Source organism: Eubalaena glacialis, chromosome 1 (assembly GCF_028564815.1).
Source record: "Eubalaena glacialis isolate mEubGla1 chromosome 1, mEubGla1.1.hap2.+ XY, whole genome shotgun sequence".
NCBI classification, from domain to species: domain Eukaryota; kingdom Metazoa; phylum Chordata; class Mammalia; order Artiodactyla; family Balaenidae; genus Eubalaena; species Eubalaena glacialis.
In genome coordinates, this window is record NC_083716.1 from 42,521,985 (window position 1) to 42,542,058 (window position 20,074).

Sequence of the window (20,074 nt, forward strand, 5' to 3'; positions counted from 1 at the left end):
TTTAGCTCAGTTTCAATTAAAGGGTAGCAAAATATGTCACCCCAAAATAAGCTGCTTTGGTATACTGATTATTTTGAGCAGTAGGTACTTAGAAAACAGCAAATGCAGGGAAAGGCTTTCTCCGAGTTCCCTTATCTACCTAAAGACAAATCCTCCAAAAGGAACTCAGTCATCATGGATTCTCTTTCCAGGAGTTTCATCGACCAGGAAAGATTGACTCTTTTCACAGGAGAGGAGACTAGAAGTGGATAGCACAGCCAGGCAAACTTTCTCCCAAACTATCATACTTTCCATCTATTCCAGGGACCTTCATCTTTCTTAAAATTATTATTTACTCTCTTCCAAGAGACCTACATCCTTCCTCCCCATTTCCTATTAAGATGGTATTTAATCCTGTATTCTGAAGCCACCTATTTGTGTTACTCATCACCCTGTGTATCTCTCATGTATACATAATAAACTTGTTTGTTTTTCTTGTTTGTTAATAAACTTGTTTGTTTTTCTCTTGTTAATCTGTCTTTTATGACAGGGATCTCAGTTAATAAATCTGAGGGGGACAAGAAAAGTTATTTTTCCTCCCCTACATTTACACTACTTGAAATGAGTAAATGCTAAAATTGATGAAGGCTCAGAGAAAAATGCATAAAAAATAATTTAGAAGAGTAAATGTACCAATAATAACCTAAGCATGAGGAATGACTTCCCAATATTCACAGCTATCCAAAGATTGAAGGAGTGAGTTTCTCACAACTGTAAGGTTTTTAAAAGAGTGTAGTCAACTTTGTGGCAAGGACATTGGAGAAATCAAGTATTAAATTATTAGGCTGAATAAATGGTCTTTATGGTCTATTTCATCCATTGCATGGTATAACTTTGAGAACAGAATTTTTATGAGTATGATTACCTATTTTTCTCTACTTCCAATGAAAATCAAATTGTGAAAAATGGTTTAAATTAAGATATAAGATTGAATATGGATAGAGAGAAACTTCTTAATTGCCTGAATGGTAATAACTCAAAATTTATGATTATTTGTATAAGGTAGGGTCTAATACTTGGACTTATTCATCGCAAAAAAAAGAAAAAAAAATAAGTGAAGCCAGCTGGAGATGACTTTTAAGAAGGGAGTGTTGCTTTGACAACCAAAGATAAAGAAATGCCATTAATTCTTTAAGAAATTATTTCAAAGAAAGGGAGGACAGGGAGAATAAAGAAGGATGATTTGGGGCACGCAGACTCTAAGACACTTAAATTATTGATATGTCTTTCTCTGTCAAAAAGAGAAACTGAAAGAATCAAATAAAACAAGAATGATGCAGGAAAATGGAAATTTGTTACACTTTTGAAAATTTTGATTGTATACATGCTTCCAAACAACACGATTGCTTATTTACAATTATAAAAATAAATATACAGTCTGAAGAGTTACATACTTTTCAAAAGTTTTAAGAAGAACTCAGTGTTTTCTGGAAAAAGTAGATGTTCATCTAATGACAAATAGATGAAGTAGATGATGTCTTGATCCTCCATTTAACCTAATTCAATGACTCAAAGAAAGATTGGTTTGAAGAGGTCATGAAATTAACAAAATGAGTCTGTTTTAAGTATTACAACTGCTTGAGGGACCAAAGAGAATCTAGTGCATACTTAAGAATAACTGTAAATCTGGCCATTATAAAAGTAAACATATATCAGTATGGGGCAAATTGCATTCTCATTTTTAGATTCCTCCCACCCTTAAAAAATATTTGAAGCCAGACCATCCGGAAACAACTTCAGTTCACAGGATTTGAGGAAAGACAAAATCAAAATTTTTTCCAACACATAAAAATTATCTCCATATTATAAATTATAAAGAAGAAAATAATGTGAGAAATTCCTCTTCTAATTTTGATAAGCTAAATTATTTCAATAATATAGTGTGGTCTATAAAATCCTTGAATAATTTTGAACAATTTTCCTTATTCCTTTTTCAAAGAATCATTAGCAGAAAGTAAGGAACTTTTAAATTATGAATAGGAAACAGAGGCATAACATAAGTATGCGAAAGAAGGGTTTGACTTTTTGTTATATTGCCACTTTTACATTAATCAGCTAACCTACTAAGTATCTGTCATCAAAAACAGAGCTACCATATGATACTACAATCCCACTCCTAGGCATATATCCAGAGAAAACCATAATCCAAAAAGATACAGGCACCCCAATGTTCATAGCAGCGCTATTTACAATAGCCAAGACATGGAAGCAACCTAAATGTCCATCAACAGATGAATGGATAAAGAAGATGTGGTATACATATATACAATGGAATATTACTCAGCCATAAAAAAGAATGAAACAATGCCATTTGCAGCAAAATGGAGGGACCCAGAGATTATCATATTAAGTGAAGTAAGCCAGACAGGGAAAGACAAATATCCTATGATATCACTTATATATGAAATCTAAAAAACATGATACAAATGAACTTATATACAGAGCAGAAATAGACCCACAGACATAGAAAATAAACTTATGGTTACCAAAGAGGAAAAGGGTGGGGAGGGATAAATTAGGAGTTTGGGATTAACATATACACACTACTATATATAAAATAGATAGCCAACAAGGATCTACAGAATAGCACAGGGAACTATACTCAATATTTTGTAATAACCCATAAAGGAAAAGAATCTGAAAAAGAATATATACATATATATTTACATATATACAAATATATACATATATATTATATAACTGAATCACTTTGCTGTACACCTGAAACTAACACAACATTTAAAATCAACTATACTTCAATAAAAAATTTTAAAAAAATAAAAATTACATAGCTTAAAAACAAACAAAAAAATTTAGCTGCCAATCTAGTAGGTTTTTCCTTTAGTAAATATTAAACTGTTTATGATGATGTTTATGAATTTCTTATTGCTATTTTTACTTTTATAATTTTAGAAAAAATAATTGTTATACTCCAGCAACCAAGTTATTACCAGTAGTTCAACATGTAAATGTTTTTAATTCCATAAAAAGAATAATGAATTTTGTTTCCCTGTCTAGGTAAAACCAGTACACTGGAAAAAGTTTCATCAAATAGTAAATGCCAAATCTCAAGTTTTTTTGATGATCTCCACAAAGCTAGTCTACAGCTCATGACTCTCATTTACACTCTGCCATAATGGTTTCTTTTTCATTTTCTTTTTGCTTTACTTTTGTGATGAAGACAATTAGACTTCTTAGGAAAATGGAGAAAGTAGTTAATTGTAACCAAAGAGTAAAGCAACAATAGTAAATTATAATTTAACTTTAGCTTGAAGTCCAGTAAGGTTTGATTTGGAATATATAATATTAATACTTGATAAGTTTAAATAATTTAGAATAATTTAAAACACCCGAAAATGTTCATATGAGATTTGCTTTGAATTTAAAAAAAGTATTCTTTTACGATTTTAAGAAGAATGTAATCTATTTCACCAATACATATTTAAAAATAAAAATGTTTCTATACTATTACATCATTGGTTCATGTACCCAACATTATATATTCTTAATAGAAACTAAGTGATTTTAAAATGACTTACTGCAATTAAAATCTATAATTTGTCTAAAATTACATGTTAAATGTGCTAGTTCTCCACAAACACCATTTTCCCTTTTTTCTCAATAATAGAAGTGGAACTAGGACATAGCTGCCTAGCAAGGAGAAGTATTTCTCCACTCTTTTGTGGCTATGTATAAACATTTGCCTGGATTTTCAAGATGGGATGTGAGCTGTTGTGAAGTTTGCAACTCCTACCTCCCTTGATTTAGGAAATCCCTAGATGTGGATTTCTGCCCCTGCTCCCTTTCTATGGACTGAGATGGCAATAGTTGGTATTATTTTGAAACAGAATGTTACAGATGGAAGACCATAACTTGGCCTGGGTGCCTGAATGACCGCATGGAGGAACTGTAAGAAGAAGAGCTACTGCCAACCTAAAACACTCACTTCAGACTCTCACATGAGCCAAAACACATGCATTTTTATCATTGAACTTTAGGGGATTCTTTTTACAGCAGCGCAACCTACCCTAACTAATCTTATTATCCTGAGATTTAAAGATTTCATGACTGACCATTCTAAAAATAACTGGGCCAGGGGAGGGAGGTCAGGTTCAAAATTCTAAAACAAATGAGTATTTTATCTTTAGGACCTCTCTTTAACACTTCTGAATTTCCTAAGGAATTCAGAAGTCAATATTGGAATGAAGACATTCCTAAGATGTAAAAACCAAATATACCTCAACTTGCAATGCTAGTTATCTTGGATTACTGCTTTCTATTTGTAACCTATAAGCATCCTCCTCCCCACACCCTACAAAGATTGGAAATCTTGCATTATCATTTTGTGATTCCCTGAAATTTGATCAGGTGAAGTTGAAGATTTTCCACCAGGAGCAATTCTGTAGTGGAGGTAAAATTTTATCTCTAGCTTCTTAGGTTTTTTAGGCTGAGCCCAAGTATTAAGCTAACATAAAACAGAGTAACAAGAGAAAGCATACACATTCGTATAAGTTTCATGTGGCATGGGAGTCCTCATAAAGAAACGAAGACTCAAAGAAATGGTGAAACCTACATACGTTTATATTAGGATGAACAAAGAGAGGCAATAGTGGAAAAGTAACTAAACTATGTGATGAGGCTAAAGGAAGATATAAATTATTTTATCAAGGTCTGTTTGTATAGAATTATCTTGAGTTTCACTCCCCATTAAAGAATGTTTCTTTTTTCCTAGTACAGGGAGGGCATCTTTCACACTGGGGGTTTTTAATCTCCTGTTTTCAGGAATAAAAGGTGAGATTAGAATGCCCTTCTTGCATCTACTGTTTTTTTAAGTGCTCTCAGCTCAAAATAAACCTATGCCAAAGTGACATATTTTCGGGTGGCATATTCTGCCATTCTTTATTCCAACACAAGGCATCATCCTGAAAATCAAGGATTAATAAGATTGTTTAGTGTCCCTGGAAGTTTTATGCATTCAGCTGAGGCAGTAAATGAATTTGAAAGAAAAATAAAAGAGGGAAGGGGACATATGAGGTTAACAACAACCTTTCTCCCTTCCTCCCTTTCTTCCTTCTTTCTTCTCCTTCTCTTCCTCCTCCTCCTCTTACTTCTTGTTTCTCTCTCTCTCTCTTTCTTTCTTTCTTTTACGGAGGGAAACTGTGTTGCCCTTCATAGCAATTTGAAACACTGCAGGCATTTTGACAAAGATACTGGTTGAACATATAAAAAGAAAATACCAAACATGAACAAAAATATTCTTCACAAATACTGTTTTTAAAATGACAAACTGGAAAATATTGCAATATATAACGAAAAAAGTTTCTAAAATGATTAATATATTATGAGATTAGTTGTTTTGTACTAATACAATGTTGACCAACTTTATTAGTTGTAACTACTAGCTAATATAATAGGCAAGCCCCTAAATTTCTTGCTCACGTGACAGTTCATTGAGGGTCTTCCTAGGTAGGTAGCTCTCCTCCGAGCTGTGATTCAGAGGCCTAGGCCCCTTTTTATCTTTTATTTCCACAATTGTCAACATACAGGTTCCAAGGTTCCCTGGGTATTTTTTCCATTTCACCCATTCAAGGGGAAAAGGTTAAGTCAGGCCAAGAAATGGTGCAGACCATATTGTTCCACATTTTATTGGCCAGAACTCAGTCACAGGGTTCCACTGAGCAAGTGAGGCTAGGAAAAGTACTCTAGCTGTATGCCCAGGAGGAAGAGGAAAGGATTTAGGAGGCATCCAGGCACTCTCTGCTCTGCACTTTTCCAAAAGTCTTCAAAAGAATGGAGAGATGATTGATGAAGAAGATAATCATCAGCCTTAGGTTTCTTTTTTCTTTTTTAATAGTTCTTTCTATGTTTTACATCAAATTTATTTAAGTTCAATAATTTACATTTATTCATAAAGCAGTGTCTTCTATCAATATTTTACGTGACTTTTGTATTATCTAAGTTTTCTGGTTGTCTGATAGAAAACAGAAAAATGCTGGTCAATATCTAAGTACTACTAAATCTGTTATGGCAGTTATACTGATTCTTACGTAGGATTTTCTTCATAAACTGTAGGATGCAACAAGATTACCCAAATGCCTTTATGTGCCAGAATAACAAATGAACTTGGATAGTCAAGGGTGCTGTTTGCAATTGTTAGAAATGTGCTTCCACAAGGTCAAAAAATTCTTCCACCTGTGCTCATGTGACTGCTTTTAATTTTAGCACCAAATAATTGGCTAGCTTTTTTCTTCTCTAAGTTAACAACTTTATTAATAGAATCTATTTGCAGTTAGTAGTTCTATGCAGAGAATATAATGGTAAATTATTCATTGAACAAAACATCTTTATTTTTTTAAAGTGACATTAAATAAAGACACTTAAAAAAAGAAATCTAAATGAGCAATGCCCCAATGAGATCCATGACTTTGGCCTTAATGCCACAATATTTTAGCTAAAAGAGTTAACGAGCACTGTGATAGAGAGGTCTGGAGGCAAATGTCTATTGCTAAAGAAAGGGCTTCAAATGAAAGCACAGAAAAAAGGGACATCATTTCTTAAGTTTATTTAAATGGGAAGTGTTATGCAGGACACCACTTTTTTCTTCTTTTGGGACTTCCAAGGAATGACTAGACTTGGGGTGAGAAGTTTAAGGGAACAAAGGTGGGAATTTTGTTGGGCTGAAGCTGAGGGATTTTTGAATCCACCTCAAATAATGGGTACAATTTTTGTAAGAATTTGATCTAGACAAGTTGGTGAGAAACACAAGTGAGTTTACATCCATCTTGGTTCTTGAGAAGATTGAAATAAACACGTTCAGGGAAGTTATCAAAAAAACAGAAAACTGTATGTCCCATAGCAAAGAATTGGAGTCCACAGATTATCAAGTCAACACAAAAGGAAAGAAAATAGGTAATGGACATAAGGAAGAAAATGACCTTTAACACAGATTGACCAAGAATTCTTATTGTTTTAAATATATTTTACATCTCAATGGTTTACATATGTGTTGTATAGCATTTTCTTATAATGATATTGCATAATTTAATTTAGTCCTTGAATATTGTCAAGATAGCTTTTTATGAAAGGTGAAAACTTCTTGGTTTAATGTGGTAGATGTTGCCAGATGCATCATCTAGTTCTTCCCTCAGTATCTTAGTCACTGCTTCAGCTTAAAATTCTTAGGTTGTTCTTTGAAATTATGAGAAGAATAAAATCCAAACTGTAGAATATGATAAAATGTTCTATTATATGAAATCTTCATTTTTCTTGAGCTTCAATTAATATAATTGTTTAACTTCTAATTTTCTTTAGATAGATGTAAGTAAAATATTCTGTTATTCAATACATTCTCCCATATCCCTTATTTATACTTCTGTATATTCTGATTCTTTGGCATGGAGCATTCTTCCACATTTTTGTGGAGTGGCTTAACTCTATTTTTCCTTCAAGAAACAGCTCAAAACTTTGCTGATCATGTTCAGACACAGTTAAGTGTGTCTCCAACATGCTTCCTCAGTACTCTGAGCTTCTATTATTGTGTTTTTATAGTGTATTGTATTTTTCACATAGTTCTTTGTTTCCAACCCATGGCTGTGAGCCTCTGGAGTGTAATGACTGGCTGCCTTTTAATGCTATGTCCAGAACAAGTAAATAGTAAAATACGGTATATAATGAGCCTCCTTCAAATGTTTGTGAGAAAACTATCTCCAATGGGTCCTAACATACTAATAAAAGTACATAATGTTTTAATTTAATTGAGATTAAAAAACCATGAATGAAAATTCTGCTATATTTGCAGAAGAGCATTATAAAACATTCTTTCACTTATATCCAATAATGAAGCAATCATGAACATACAGTGATTTTAGTTTCATTATTTTTTCAATAAATACTTCACTTTCTAATATACACACACACACTATGGACTGAACTGTGTTCCCTAAAATTCATATTTTGAGGCCCATCCTCAATGGGATGGTATTTGGAGATAGGACCCTTGGGAGGTAATTAGGTTTACATGAGGTCATAAAAGTGGAGCCCTTCTCTTGGGATTAGTGCCTTTATAAGAAAAGACACCAGAGAGCTTGCTTTCTTTCACTTTCCTTTGTGTCAGGTTATAGCGAGAAGGCAGCAGTCTGCAAGTCAGGAAGAGACCTCTCACCAGAACCTGACCATGCTGAAAGCCTGATCTTGGACTTCCAGCCTCCAGAGCTGTGAGAAAATAAGTGTCTGTTGTTTAAACCACTTAGTCCTTGAATTTTGTTATGACAGCCTAACCTAAGATGGTATATATACTAACTTTACAGCTCTAATATATATTATACACATAAACATAAACTCTCTCTCTTTCTCTCTCTGTCACTGATTATATAGGAAATATCATTTCAGGTACACCTCAAAATTAAATGACATAATGTATCTGGAAGTAACAAGAAACTAAATGTCTACTTCGTACCATTGAGATCATTAACCAGTTGCAATTTAAACCCCCAAACATAATGTTGTATTTTTCAAACCTAGCTTTAAGTATTTTTAAAGGATCCATTATTCATCAAAGCATTACTAAAACTGATATTTTACACTAAATTGTCATTTTAACCATATTAACTTTTAAAATAAATATAATGTTATGTTAATTTAAAAAAGCTTAAACTAGAATTAGAAGCCTGCTTCACTGGAAAATTCATATCACATCAATTTTGAGAGACCAAAAGAAAAAAAAAAAACAACAAAATAAAAACCTTCATATGTTACAAAACCTGATAGGAATCAATACCTGTATTCCTCTTGTGTGAAGCGTGGGATTTCTCCAGGATGTAAGACAAGAATTTTCACAGTGGCACTGCTGGACATCACAGGCTCACCATCGTCAAAAGCAACAACCACCAACTTAAAAAGTAAAAAAATATTCAAGATAAAGATGATTTAAAAGAAGAAAATAAAAGCATCATTTTTCTATGAATGTTTTTAATTATTGGACTGCCTGTTTCCAAAAAGGGGAGCAGTGATCATTTCCTCATTGCCTACCAGGTAGCAGAGACTGTGCTAGGATATTCATAACAATCCCACCAGGTAGATATTATTATTTCCATTTGCCAGGTGAGGAAACTCAAAGACGTTCAGTTAATAACTCTATGATAAAAAAAAAAAAAAAAAAAACTACCGGTAAAACAGATATCTGATACTACATCTCTCCAATTATAAACTCTATTCTCTTTCACAATCCCACTGGTGCCTACAGTAAAAACATGAAACTTTATAAGTGCCAACACTTATTTCAAAAGCGTTAAATTCAGTCACATGGATAGCAAAAGCTAATTAGCTTGCTAATAAAAAGAAATTAATTTTTCCAGTGAATTAATTGTCTGCAAGATCATAGGGCAGAAATACTTCACTCTGGAGGATAAAATTGGAAATCTTTATAGTTTAACACACTTTGATATACACTCTCTTAAAAACAATTAAATTATATAAAATCAAGTTCATACTGTAGAACAGAAAATGTTCAAATGATGCAAACTAAAGAAAAGCTTTAGTCTTAAGATGTAATTTCTATATATTATTTATTACTAAAATAGCTTTTATAATTGATCATTTTCTTTGATAACCTACATGATGTCAAGAATTCTAATGTTTATCTTAAGAAATGTTAAGTTTCAAAACTATGTGTTTCTCTAGATTGTATATAATTTTGGAAGCTGCAGGTGACTAATCTAAACTAATTCAACCTAGATCACGTAACCACAACCAAGGGTCATCCTGAGAGCCACAATCTGCCTTCGGGTTAATACTTTACAAACAGAACAATTATTTCAAACAGAGATAAAATTAAGTGAGACAGAGTGCTCATTGATATTCACAGGGTTAACTGGTGACGGTATTTCCCCAATGTACGGTCAAAGGCTTTATTCCCAGGGACCAAAATTTTTCTAAGTAATTACAGAAAATGGAAACAGTCAAACATTCAATAAAATGGATTATTTATGATAATAGTGAAGGGTAGTATTATTTCAAATTTTCTAAAAGTATAACATATCAAGAGTACATAAACTTGAACCAGCAATTGCCTCTAGGTACTTATCTTGAGGAAAAAAAATAGCAAGTGGCAAATAATATCTGCACAAGGAGTTTCATGACAGCAAAGGTGGTTATAACAAAAATTGGAAACGACTAATTATCCAACAACAGGGTATTGGACAAAAAAAAAAAATAGTATATTTATACAATAGAACATCACACAACCATTTAAATAATAGCATTAATAGTATTTAAATATACCTAAATTTTAAAGAGCAGTATGAATAATACAATCATACAATCATGTTATTTTAAAATATATATTTGTATACTTTTATTTGCAGGGAATGTTATCATAAGGATGGAGATTAAAATGGTAAATTTTAATCTCCAAAATGTGAAATATCAAGTGTTTTTTTTTCCTTTTACTTAACTGTATTTTCTAAGTGTCTATGCAGTAAAAATGTACTGTTTTGTAATTTTAAAATACTAAAAAGGAGAAAAATGGAAAGATGTACGGTTATTTGTTAAACCAAACTCTCAAAAGTTAAACATCAAATAGACACCATAGAGAAAACACTGCGCTGACCTTAAAAATTGTTGTAGGTTCTTCATTAAGATTAACTCGAGTTATTACTCTTCCAGTATCTTCTTCTACATCAAAAATACTGGCCGGATAAGGAAACTGGACATCATCTACTCTATATCTCACACGACTTGCAGGTAATCCCTAAAATAAAATTATATATTATTTCACAAAATGAAAACAAAGGTTAATGATAATATAAAATTGATTTGTAAAATAAATAGTCTTTTAAAAATGAAAAATCATATTTTTTAACTTTTCATACTTTCAGGTTTAAAATGTAGCAGAATCTTTATTTCTTTAGAATAACAATCTGAATCAGTGAAGTGTCTTTACTACATGTTATTTAAAATCATTTATGTGAAAGAATAAATCAGTACTTTCCTCGGGTGTCTTCCCTTCCACATTTCTTTAATTATATGAATCTCACCTTCTTCCTTGATCACTGTGTTTAATATTTTATATTCTGAGACCATTATAAGTTATTTTCTTTATTATATTTATTTGAACTCTGTGATACTCAGATAAGATAAAGTGTGGAGGATTGAGGTAAAGTGGAGGAGTGGGTATGGAAGTAAAGGAAACATTATTTACCATCTGTTCTGTGCTGTTTACCAGGCTAGGTTTTTTCATAAATAAATAAATTCTCACCACAATCCTTTAGGATAACATTACTACTAATGTTGATAGTAATAACAGTAAAATAATGATAGTTAACATTTGTTGAAAGTTTATTATGTGTGAGAACCATACTAAAAATGATACATATATAGTCTACCACACATTTTTTAGTTAATGAACTTGAAGCTTATAGGGAGTTTAAAAATGTTGAAATGTCCCAGACATACACCAAGATAAGTTGGAATAGCAAACAAAAAATTCATTTTTAAAGAAAAATTAGCATTCGATAATTTTGAAAAAGAGACTATAATGAGAACAGTCAAAATGTATTGAACATCCTCACTTATATTAGGGGTAAGATTGGTTTTATTTTTAATTATATAGGGTGACACTGGGGTGGGCACGCTAATCTTTTTAAGTGCTTAAGGCCTGTAAGTCTCTTAAGTCAGTCCTAGAAGTACAATAAAATAAACACCTCAGACTCAGAGCTAGTATGTGGTTGAGTTTGATCTCAAACCCTAACAGACACTATATTATACCACAAAACTCTTTAGAGAAGAACACCTCTATTTGACACTATTCTGATGTGGGAGAAGCAGGATATTACCCCCATGTTATGCCCATAGCCTGAACTGGTTAATGGTGCTTTGGGGAAGGATGGTTCTGAGAACATTGTTCTCTGTATTGTTGAGTTTCTTCATGACTGTCCTTGAACGGAATGTGCTGCTCCGTGTTTGTTCCTGAGTCACATTTGGGCTATAGGACAAACATGTTAGCCTTCAGGACTTGTATAATTCCCTAATTATTATCTGTAAGTCCAGTCCTTTCATTCATGACACCTCAGTTTATCACTACTTCCTTGAATACTTTATGTAACTCTTTTCACTCTTTTGCCTTTCCTTCTTCCTATCTGGAGGCTCTGGGTCAGACTCTGCTTGTTCCCAATCTTCTTGGAGTTTCCCAAGGCTCTGTCACAGGCACTTTTGTCTTCTCTACCTCTGCTCAAGTTCCATGGCTTTAAGTATCTCTTATTTGTTCATAAATCCTAAATTTAAATTTTTGGCTCTTTTGTCACTAGAGCAAAACTACAGCAAAAACCATTTCAAGAACAAATTTTCAGGCTCTGCTGGCATCAATACCCATTCAGTCTGTAGTATAGAATTAAAATTTTTATGACTATCATGAATCAGTTATCAAGAAACTTAAAGAAACTTAGAATATGTCAGTTACACTTAGCATGTTATCTTTGATAACGCCAAGGTATTAATGATACATTTGGAATTATACCTTTAACTGATAAAAGAGAAAAATGTTTTGGTGTTGCGGAGTGTTATCTTGTAGATGCCTAAAACACTTTGCTATCCAGAACACCCTATAATCTTCTTGGAGGATTGTTACAGATAAGATTGTATGTATAAGAACATTTACATTATATTTAGCTGTATCAGTAAGCTTTTTATTCTGATTTGTTATTCTACAGATTGCTAGCACATAAAAAAAAGTGGCCCTGAGATGACATTGTTAGCCCACAAAAGACATTTTAATTGTTTCTTCCATCACCCTTGTTATCAAGGCACCACATTTTATTTCATATAACACGATACAACTAAATACCTTGATTTAGATGTTCTTTTGAATATACTCAAAAATTTTTTCCTCTTTCTTTCCCTCCCACCCTCCTTCTCTTCTCCTACCCTCCCTCTCTTCTCCCACCCTCCTTCTCTTCCTCCCTCTATTTTCCCCTTCCTTTCCCTTTTCCTCCCTGTTTCCTTCCCCTTTTCCTCCCTGTTTCCTTCCCTCCCTTCCTAATTTTCTTTCCAAAGTCTTTAAAAAAATAGTCTTGCTTTTATAGTTAAATAATAAAACTATGTAATAGGTGAAGGTAACTGGCTTTGGGAAACAGCTTCAATTAACTTGCCTTACATTGTCCCTGGGACATTTACAACATGAATCAGGTCAAATGCATGGTTTTTATAAATTCATAAAAATTAAAATTATTATGGCTTTAATCTGGAAAATAATGTGCAATCCAGATGTATGACACAACTAAAAAAAAAAGATCATCATAAGCTTTATCTCTTAAAATTATTTATCATTACTATTTATTAAACATTATTTAATACCTGATCATATTAAAAATTTAATAGATATGATCACAGTATTATAATGTACAAAATTCATTCATTATATTTTTAAAAACAGTCTACTGAGTTTATAAATTATACATTTTGATAATTATGAGATGACATATAAATATTCAAATTACCATCTAGATAATAAAAATTTACCAAATATTTGGTCTTTTATTTTAAATTGTACTAGAAATAGAGTGATCTTTCTTTACTCTTACATATTTCCAATAAGTTGATATTTCTTCCAGTTGAATACATTAGTTAATCATATTTATTTTTTAAAGTAAACTAATCTATAAAAACATACTTAAAATTGAGATGAAATAATCATTACTTTCTACTTCAATTTATGATAATATAGTATATAGATTATATTTTATCTTTACATATATGAATTTATATGTGTATTAAGAGGGACATTTTGGACCTTCAATATTGAAAAAAGAGCCCTCTTTTTACAAAAAAAAGTCAGTCTTTAAAATTTGTATTACTATGGCAATAGACTCCTTTTCTATAGCATTTCCAAATTATCACAAAATCAATCTAATAGTAACACTAAAAGTAGTTCACAAAAATTGCTGTCTTAAAGTTCATACTAAACTAAAACTAGGCTGTGGTTTAATTTATAAATGATGAGCAAATGACCCCTTGGTGCTACACTCTGATCAGCAAAATTTATTTGTCTTTATTTAGGACCAAAAAAATCTTAGGAGGTCATTAGTTAGCTTCCTATCTTCAGACACTAAAGGCTCTCCCTCTTTGAAACACTTGCTAAAACCAAACCTCATTTTTTCCTCAGCAGTGATGAAACACAGTGTTTTCTTTTTTTCAGGGGAATAAAATTCTTCATAGTTTTGAAGACCAATGTTTTACCCCTGAGCCTCGCTTTATTAGGATAGATATTTCTAATTGTTTTTGTATCATCCTAGGCATTCTGTTCTTGCTTTTATATCTTTTCTCCATGACCTTTTAACCTACCATAGTTGTTTAGGAAATGTACTCAAACTGTGGATTCAAGAGAATAAAACATATTATCTGATTGTTTTAGGTCACCATCAAGGAAAAAAATACTTCGATATCCACCTATTGGAATCCATTTAATTTTATTCTTTAGTTCAATGGCTAAATCACGTCTCTTTCTTAGTACAGATATTTTAATCTCACGTGGTAAAATGTATTTTGCCACTTCAGGACATGTAAAATTTCACAAGGAGACTATAAAATGGACTTTGATCCAACACAATTTATGACACATTAGTAGGTAATCCCATAATACATGTAATATCACATAAAAAAGAAGACTATTTAAGTTATTTTGGAATTTTGCTCTATTTACCTAGCCACTATGAAGAGGCATTAACAAAGGCAAGAAATGAAGATAGAATTAACCAAGGCATAAATATTAATTTAATAGTAAAGTGATGAAATTGTCTGCAAAGATTCTCTTCTCATCAGGCAGTGGTGGCAAAAATAGAGTTTCCTATCATTATGCCTCCTGAAGTCTTTTGATGGTAAGTACAATGAGTTTCTTCTTTAAATTTTTATGGAAACTGAGGACATGTGAGAAGCATAGCACGACAGCTTTTTTGAAGCCTCCTCATTTTGACAGCTATTTCTATAAATCCAGCTGACCTCATTATTGGAGCAAGCGTTACTTCTGATAACCATAATTTTAAAAGATTAATGAGGTGCTGGCACAGGAATCCTTCTTAATGTCAACTTCCATTCACCAAAATATTCTTCGATACTTTCCCTGAATTTTCAAATAAGTGACACACTCACTTTTAGAGGGATATATTTCCCTAAACGAAATGTTCAAAATAGAAACATGATATGACTGGCAGCTTAATCATTCAAGGGGTGCTGAAAACCTTAACTTGGCATCAAGTTAAGGTTAATAAGTTAATTAACCTTAATTTGGTTAATTGAAATTAACCACAATTTAGAACAAATTCCAAAGGACTTTTTGTTTGCCATTAGATAAAAAATATTTAACTCAGTTAAAAAAATAGAATTATAGAACTAAATCATTATACATTTATTTCATATATGGCATATTTTTAAGAGAGAGATGTATAAATTGTATAAAATATTGGCAATTGAAAATTTTATAGATTATTTATTCCCTAACACTTATCATTTTACTGTTTTATAGTACAAAGTTTAATTCATTGTATGTGGGATTCATTCATTCATTCATCTATTTGTTTATTCATTCAACACATTAAATGGACACTGCTGAGTCCTGAGAGTACACAGATGAACAAACTCACAGCCTAGGTGAGGAGTTCATCTTATATCACCTCCTTCCTGATATTCATTAACAATAATTCAGCCAGATTGGCCTTATAAAACACCAAGCTCACTCCTACCTCAGCACTTTTCCATCTGCTGTTTGTTCTTCCTGCAATACTCTTGTGTGTGGCTAGTTCCTTCTGGCATCCAGGTCTCAAATGATACCTCTTTTGCCTATACCCACCCATAAACCACTCTGAGTCAAATCTTTTTATTTCCTTTATAGTATGTATCCTTATGTGAATTTATGTTACATATTTACTTGTCTGTGGGTTTGTAGTCTATCTCTGTTCCTTGACTGTGAGCTCCATTAGAGAAGACACTTATTTTGGCTTGGCATTATTTAAGAGGTCAACAATAACTTGTTAAGTAAATACGTATAATACAAGCAGTGCTCATGTATATGTGGATCCTGGGCTGGGCTGCCAGGATGAACAACTCTAGGGGGGATCACATATACAGATATGATGGGAATGGCTGCCTGTGTAACCCCCGGCCTTCCCTGCTAAAACCCCCTGCTAAAAATGTATATATCCTGTGTTCCTGTTTTCAGTGGCTCCATGTGTATTTTTTAAGAACAAAGAAGAAAGAAAAATTACATCAGTGACTTTTGTTGGGGAAGAGCTTTCACAAAAGAGATGATAATAGAACTTATGAAAACAGAGTTCCAAACAAGTAGAAGATTGAAGGAGAATAAATAGTCTTTCAAAAAGATTCCTGAGAAAAGTTTTGGAGAAATAAAACCATGTATCATTAGGAAAGTCCTTCCCTTTTTTTCTGGACTGACTGAATATTATGTACTATCTCTCCTACTTCTCAGCCTCTGTCCTTCTATTCTATGTTACTTCCCTAATTATATCTAATACATTCTGTTGTTACGTCAATCCTTTAAAATAATGACTTAATCCTCTGGATTTTTCTAATAAATTAATCCTCATGTGATCTATATTAATAGGATATAGATGTTTTCTTACACCAACTACACTATACAAGGTGTAAAATCAGAGTTACATAGTGGGTTAAACTAATGTTGAACAAGATTGAGATTTCTGAGTATACATTTGGTAACTGCAAGCATCATAGCTACATAGGTAATTTTCTATATGGTTTAGAGGACCTCTAAGAATTTACTTACCTCAGAATATGGCTAAATTGTTGGCAAGTTTTCAGTTTAATACCCACCAATATATGTTCATAGATACTTATCCATAGCTACTCATATTCATCTCTCATGATCACAGGCCAATAATTAGAGACAGTGCTTTTGTACTTAGGGCCTCATAATCAGTCAGATGGGGGAGACAGAAGGTACACAGATAAACATAATAAACTACTAACATTTCTGATAAGAGCTATAAAGGAGAAACATGAGCATTACCAAATAAAGGTTTGAGAACTAGAGCAAAGACCTTCAGATTTACAGTCAAGTGGACTTTATACCTCACTGTGTAGGTGCTTACATATGAAAATCTGATGTGCTTTAAAATGTATTCGATTTATAAGATTGTTGCAATTGTGTTATATGTGGAGTCCAATCTGGCATGTAATTTGAGTATTAAAATGGAAAACTAATATTTAATTTATGTGTGAAGATTTTGGACAATTTATCTTAAACTCAAAAAGATAAAAGTAGCCACCCAGCGCTTCCTGCAGGTTTAGCAGCCCTTTAGAGTAGCAAGGTGGATTATTTTGTGCATTTACCATCTTACCTGGACTCTCTGACTTAAAAAACTGAGAACAGGGAAGGCACAGCTAAATGGCCAGCCACAAAGAACTGAGGAGGCAGACCTACACCTCAAGCCTCTATGATGTCTTTTCAAGGGACTTCCCTGGTGGTGCAGTGGATAAGAATCTGCCTGCCACCCAGTGGGGGACCACGGACACTCAAGGGAACGGGAGGAAACCCCAGCAACCGGCCTGCGGGATCGTGGTTCCCAGGCCGGAGGTCGGGCCCGAGCTCCTGCGGTGGGAGCTCAGAGTCCAAACCACTGGACTAACAGAGAACTTCAGACCCCAGGGAATATCAATGGAGTGAGGCCTACTGGAGGTCCTCATCTCAGCACCAAGACCCAGCTCTATCCAAATGCCTGAAAATTACAGTGCTGGATGTCTCAGGCCAAACAACCAGTAAGACAGGAATACAGCACCACCCAACAACAACAACAAAAAATGAAATGATAAATAAATTTGTTACAGATGAAGGAGCAAGGTAAAAACTTACAAGACCAAATAAATGAAGATGAAATAGGCAACCTACCTGAAAAAGAATTCAGAGTAAGGATAGTAAAGATGATCCAAAATCTCGGAAACAGAATGGAGAAAATACAAAAAACATTTAACAAGGCTCTAGAAGAACTAAAGAGCAAACAAACAGTGATGAACAACACAATTACTGAAATTAAAAAATACTCTAGAAGGAATCAGTAACAGATTAACTGAGGCAGAAGAACCGGTAAGTGAGATGGGATATGAAAAGGTGGAAATAACTGCTAGGGAGCAGAATAAAGAAAAAAAGAATGAAAAGAATTGAGGACACTCTCAGAGACATCGGGGAAAACATTAAACACACCAACATTCGAACTGTAGGGGTCCCAGAAGAAGAAGAGAAAAAGAAAGGGTCTGAGAAAATATTTGAAGAGATTATAGTTGAAAACTTCCCTAACATGGGAAAGGAAATAGTCCATCAAGCCCAGGAAGCACAGAGAGTACCATACAGGATAAACCCAAAGAGAAACACACTGAGACACATATTAATCAAACTATCAAAAATTAAATACAAAGAAAAATATTGAAAGCAGAAAGGGAAAAGCAACAAATAACATATAAGGGAATCCCCATAAGGTTAACACCTGATCTTTCAGCAGAAACTCTGAAAGCCAGAAGGGAGTGGCAGGACATAGTTAAAGCGATGAAATGGAAAAACATACAACCCAGCAAGGATCTCATTCAGATTCGATGGAGAAATTAAAAACTTTACAAATAAGCAAAAGTTAAGAGAATTCAGCACCTCCAAACCAGCTTTACAACAAATGCTAAAGTAACTTCTCTAGGCAGGAGACACAAAAGAAGGAAAAGAACTACAATAACAAACACAAAACAATTAAGAAAATGGTAATAGGAACATACATATCGATAATTACCTTAAATGTAAATGGATTAAATGCTCCAAGCAAAAGACATAGACTGGCTGAATGGATACAAAAACAAGACCCGTGTATGTGCTGTCTACAAGAGACCCACTTCAGACCTAGGGATACATACAGACTGAAAGTGAGGGGATGGAAAAAGATATTCCATGCAAATGGAAATCAAAAGAAAGCTGGAGTAGCAATTCTCATATCAGACAAAATAGACTTTAAAATAAAGACTATTACAAGAGACAAAGAAGGATGCTACATAATGATCAAGGGATCAATTCAAGAAGAAGATATAACAATTGTAAATATTTATGAACCCAACATAGGAGCACCACAATACATAAGGCAAATGCTAACAGCTGTAAAAGGGGAAATTGACAGTAACACAATAATAGTAGGGGACTTTAACACCCCACTTTCACCAGTGGACAGATCATCCAAAATGAAAATAAATAAGGAAACAAAAGCTTTAAATGACACATTAAATAAGATGGACTTAATTGATATTTATAGGACACTCCATCAAAAAACAACAGAATACACTTTCCTCTCAAGTGCTCATGGAACATTCTCCAGGATAGACCATATCTTGGGTCACAAAGCAACCTTTCATAAATTTAAGAAAATTGAAATCATATCAAGTATCTTTTCTGACCACAACACTATGAGACTAGAGAACAATTAGAGGAAAAAAAACTGTAAAAATTACAAACACATGGAGCCTAAACAATACACTACTAAATAACCAAGAGCTCAATGAGGAAATCAAAGATGAAATCAAAAAATACTTAGAAACACAGGACATGGAGTTATGGAGCATTTTTATCAATGGATCTGCTAGGCATATTTACCTCTCATTTCCCTGTCTCCTTTCATGCTCACACCTCAATTCAACCTCCTTTTCCCTTCAAAGGAAATCATTGTAATGCATTTAAAGATTGTCTTTTAACTAGACTGTTGTGGTATCATTGTTCAGCAATATCCACTTCTTTTTCCTCTACTTCATGCCCCATTGACTTTGCTCTTGGTCATGAGACTTGCTTTGGTCAGTGGGATGTGAAGAATTGTGATACACAACCAGAAGCTTTACGTGTGATCATGTGGTTAGGAAAGTTCTCTTGTGTTCCTGTCCTTCACTGTGTGAAGAGCAGACCTACTTAGTCATGTATTCCTGAAGGAGGAGGCATGTGGAATTGACATGAGTCCAACCCAACCTTCAGCCCGAAACCAAGGTCAGCCAATCCCTA

At 33.3% G+C, this 20,074-nt stretch overlaps 1 protein-coding gene across 17 annotated transcripts in view; it reads right to left on the reverse strand.

The window, feature by feature from the left end:
- PCDH15 (protocadherin related 15) overlaps positions 1 to 20,074 on the reverse strand; it is a 712,410-nt gene that overhangs the window by 125,011 nt on the left and 567,325 nt on the right. For all 17 annotated transcript variants that reach the window (XM_061195806.1, XM_061195799.1, XM_061195791.1 and 14 more), the window contains 2 exons: positions 10,646 to 10,786; positions 8,816 to 8,928 (listed from right to left, as the gene is read on the reverse strand). In XM_061195806.1, coding sequence (XP_061051789.1) covers positions 8,816 to 8,928; positions 10,646 to 10,786 — 254 coding nt within the window. The remainder of the gene's footprint in view (positions 1 to 8,815; positions 8,929 to 10,645; positions 10,787 to 20,074) is intronic.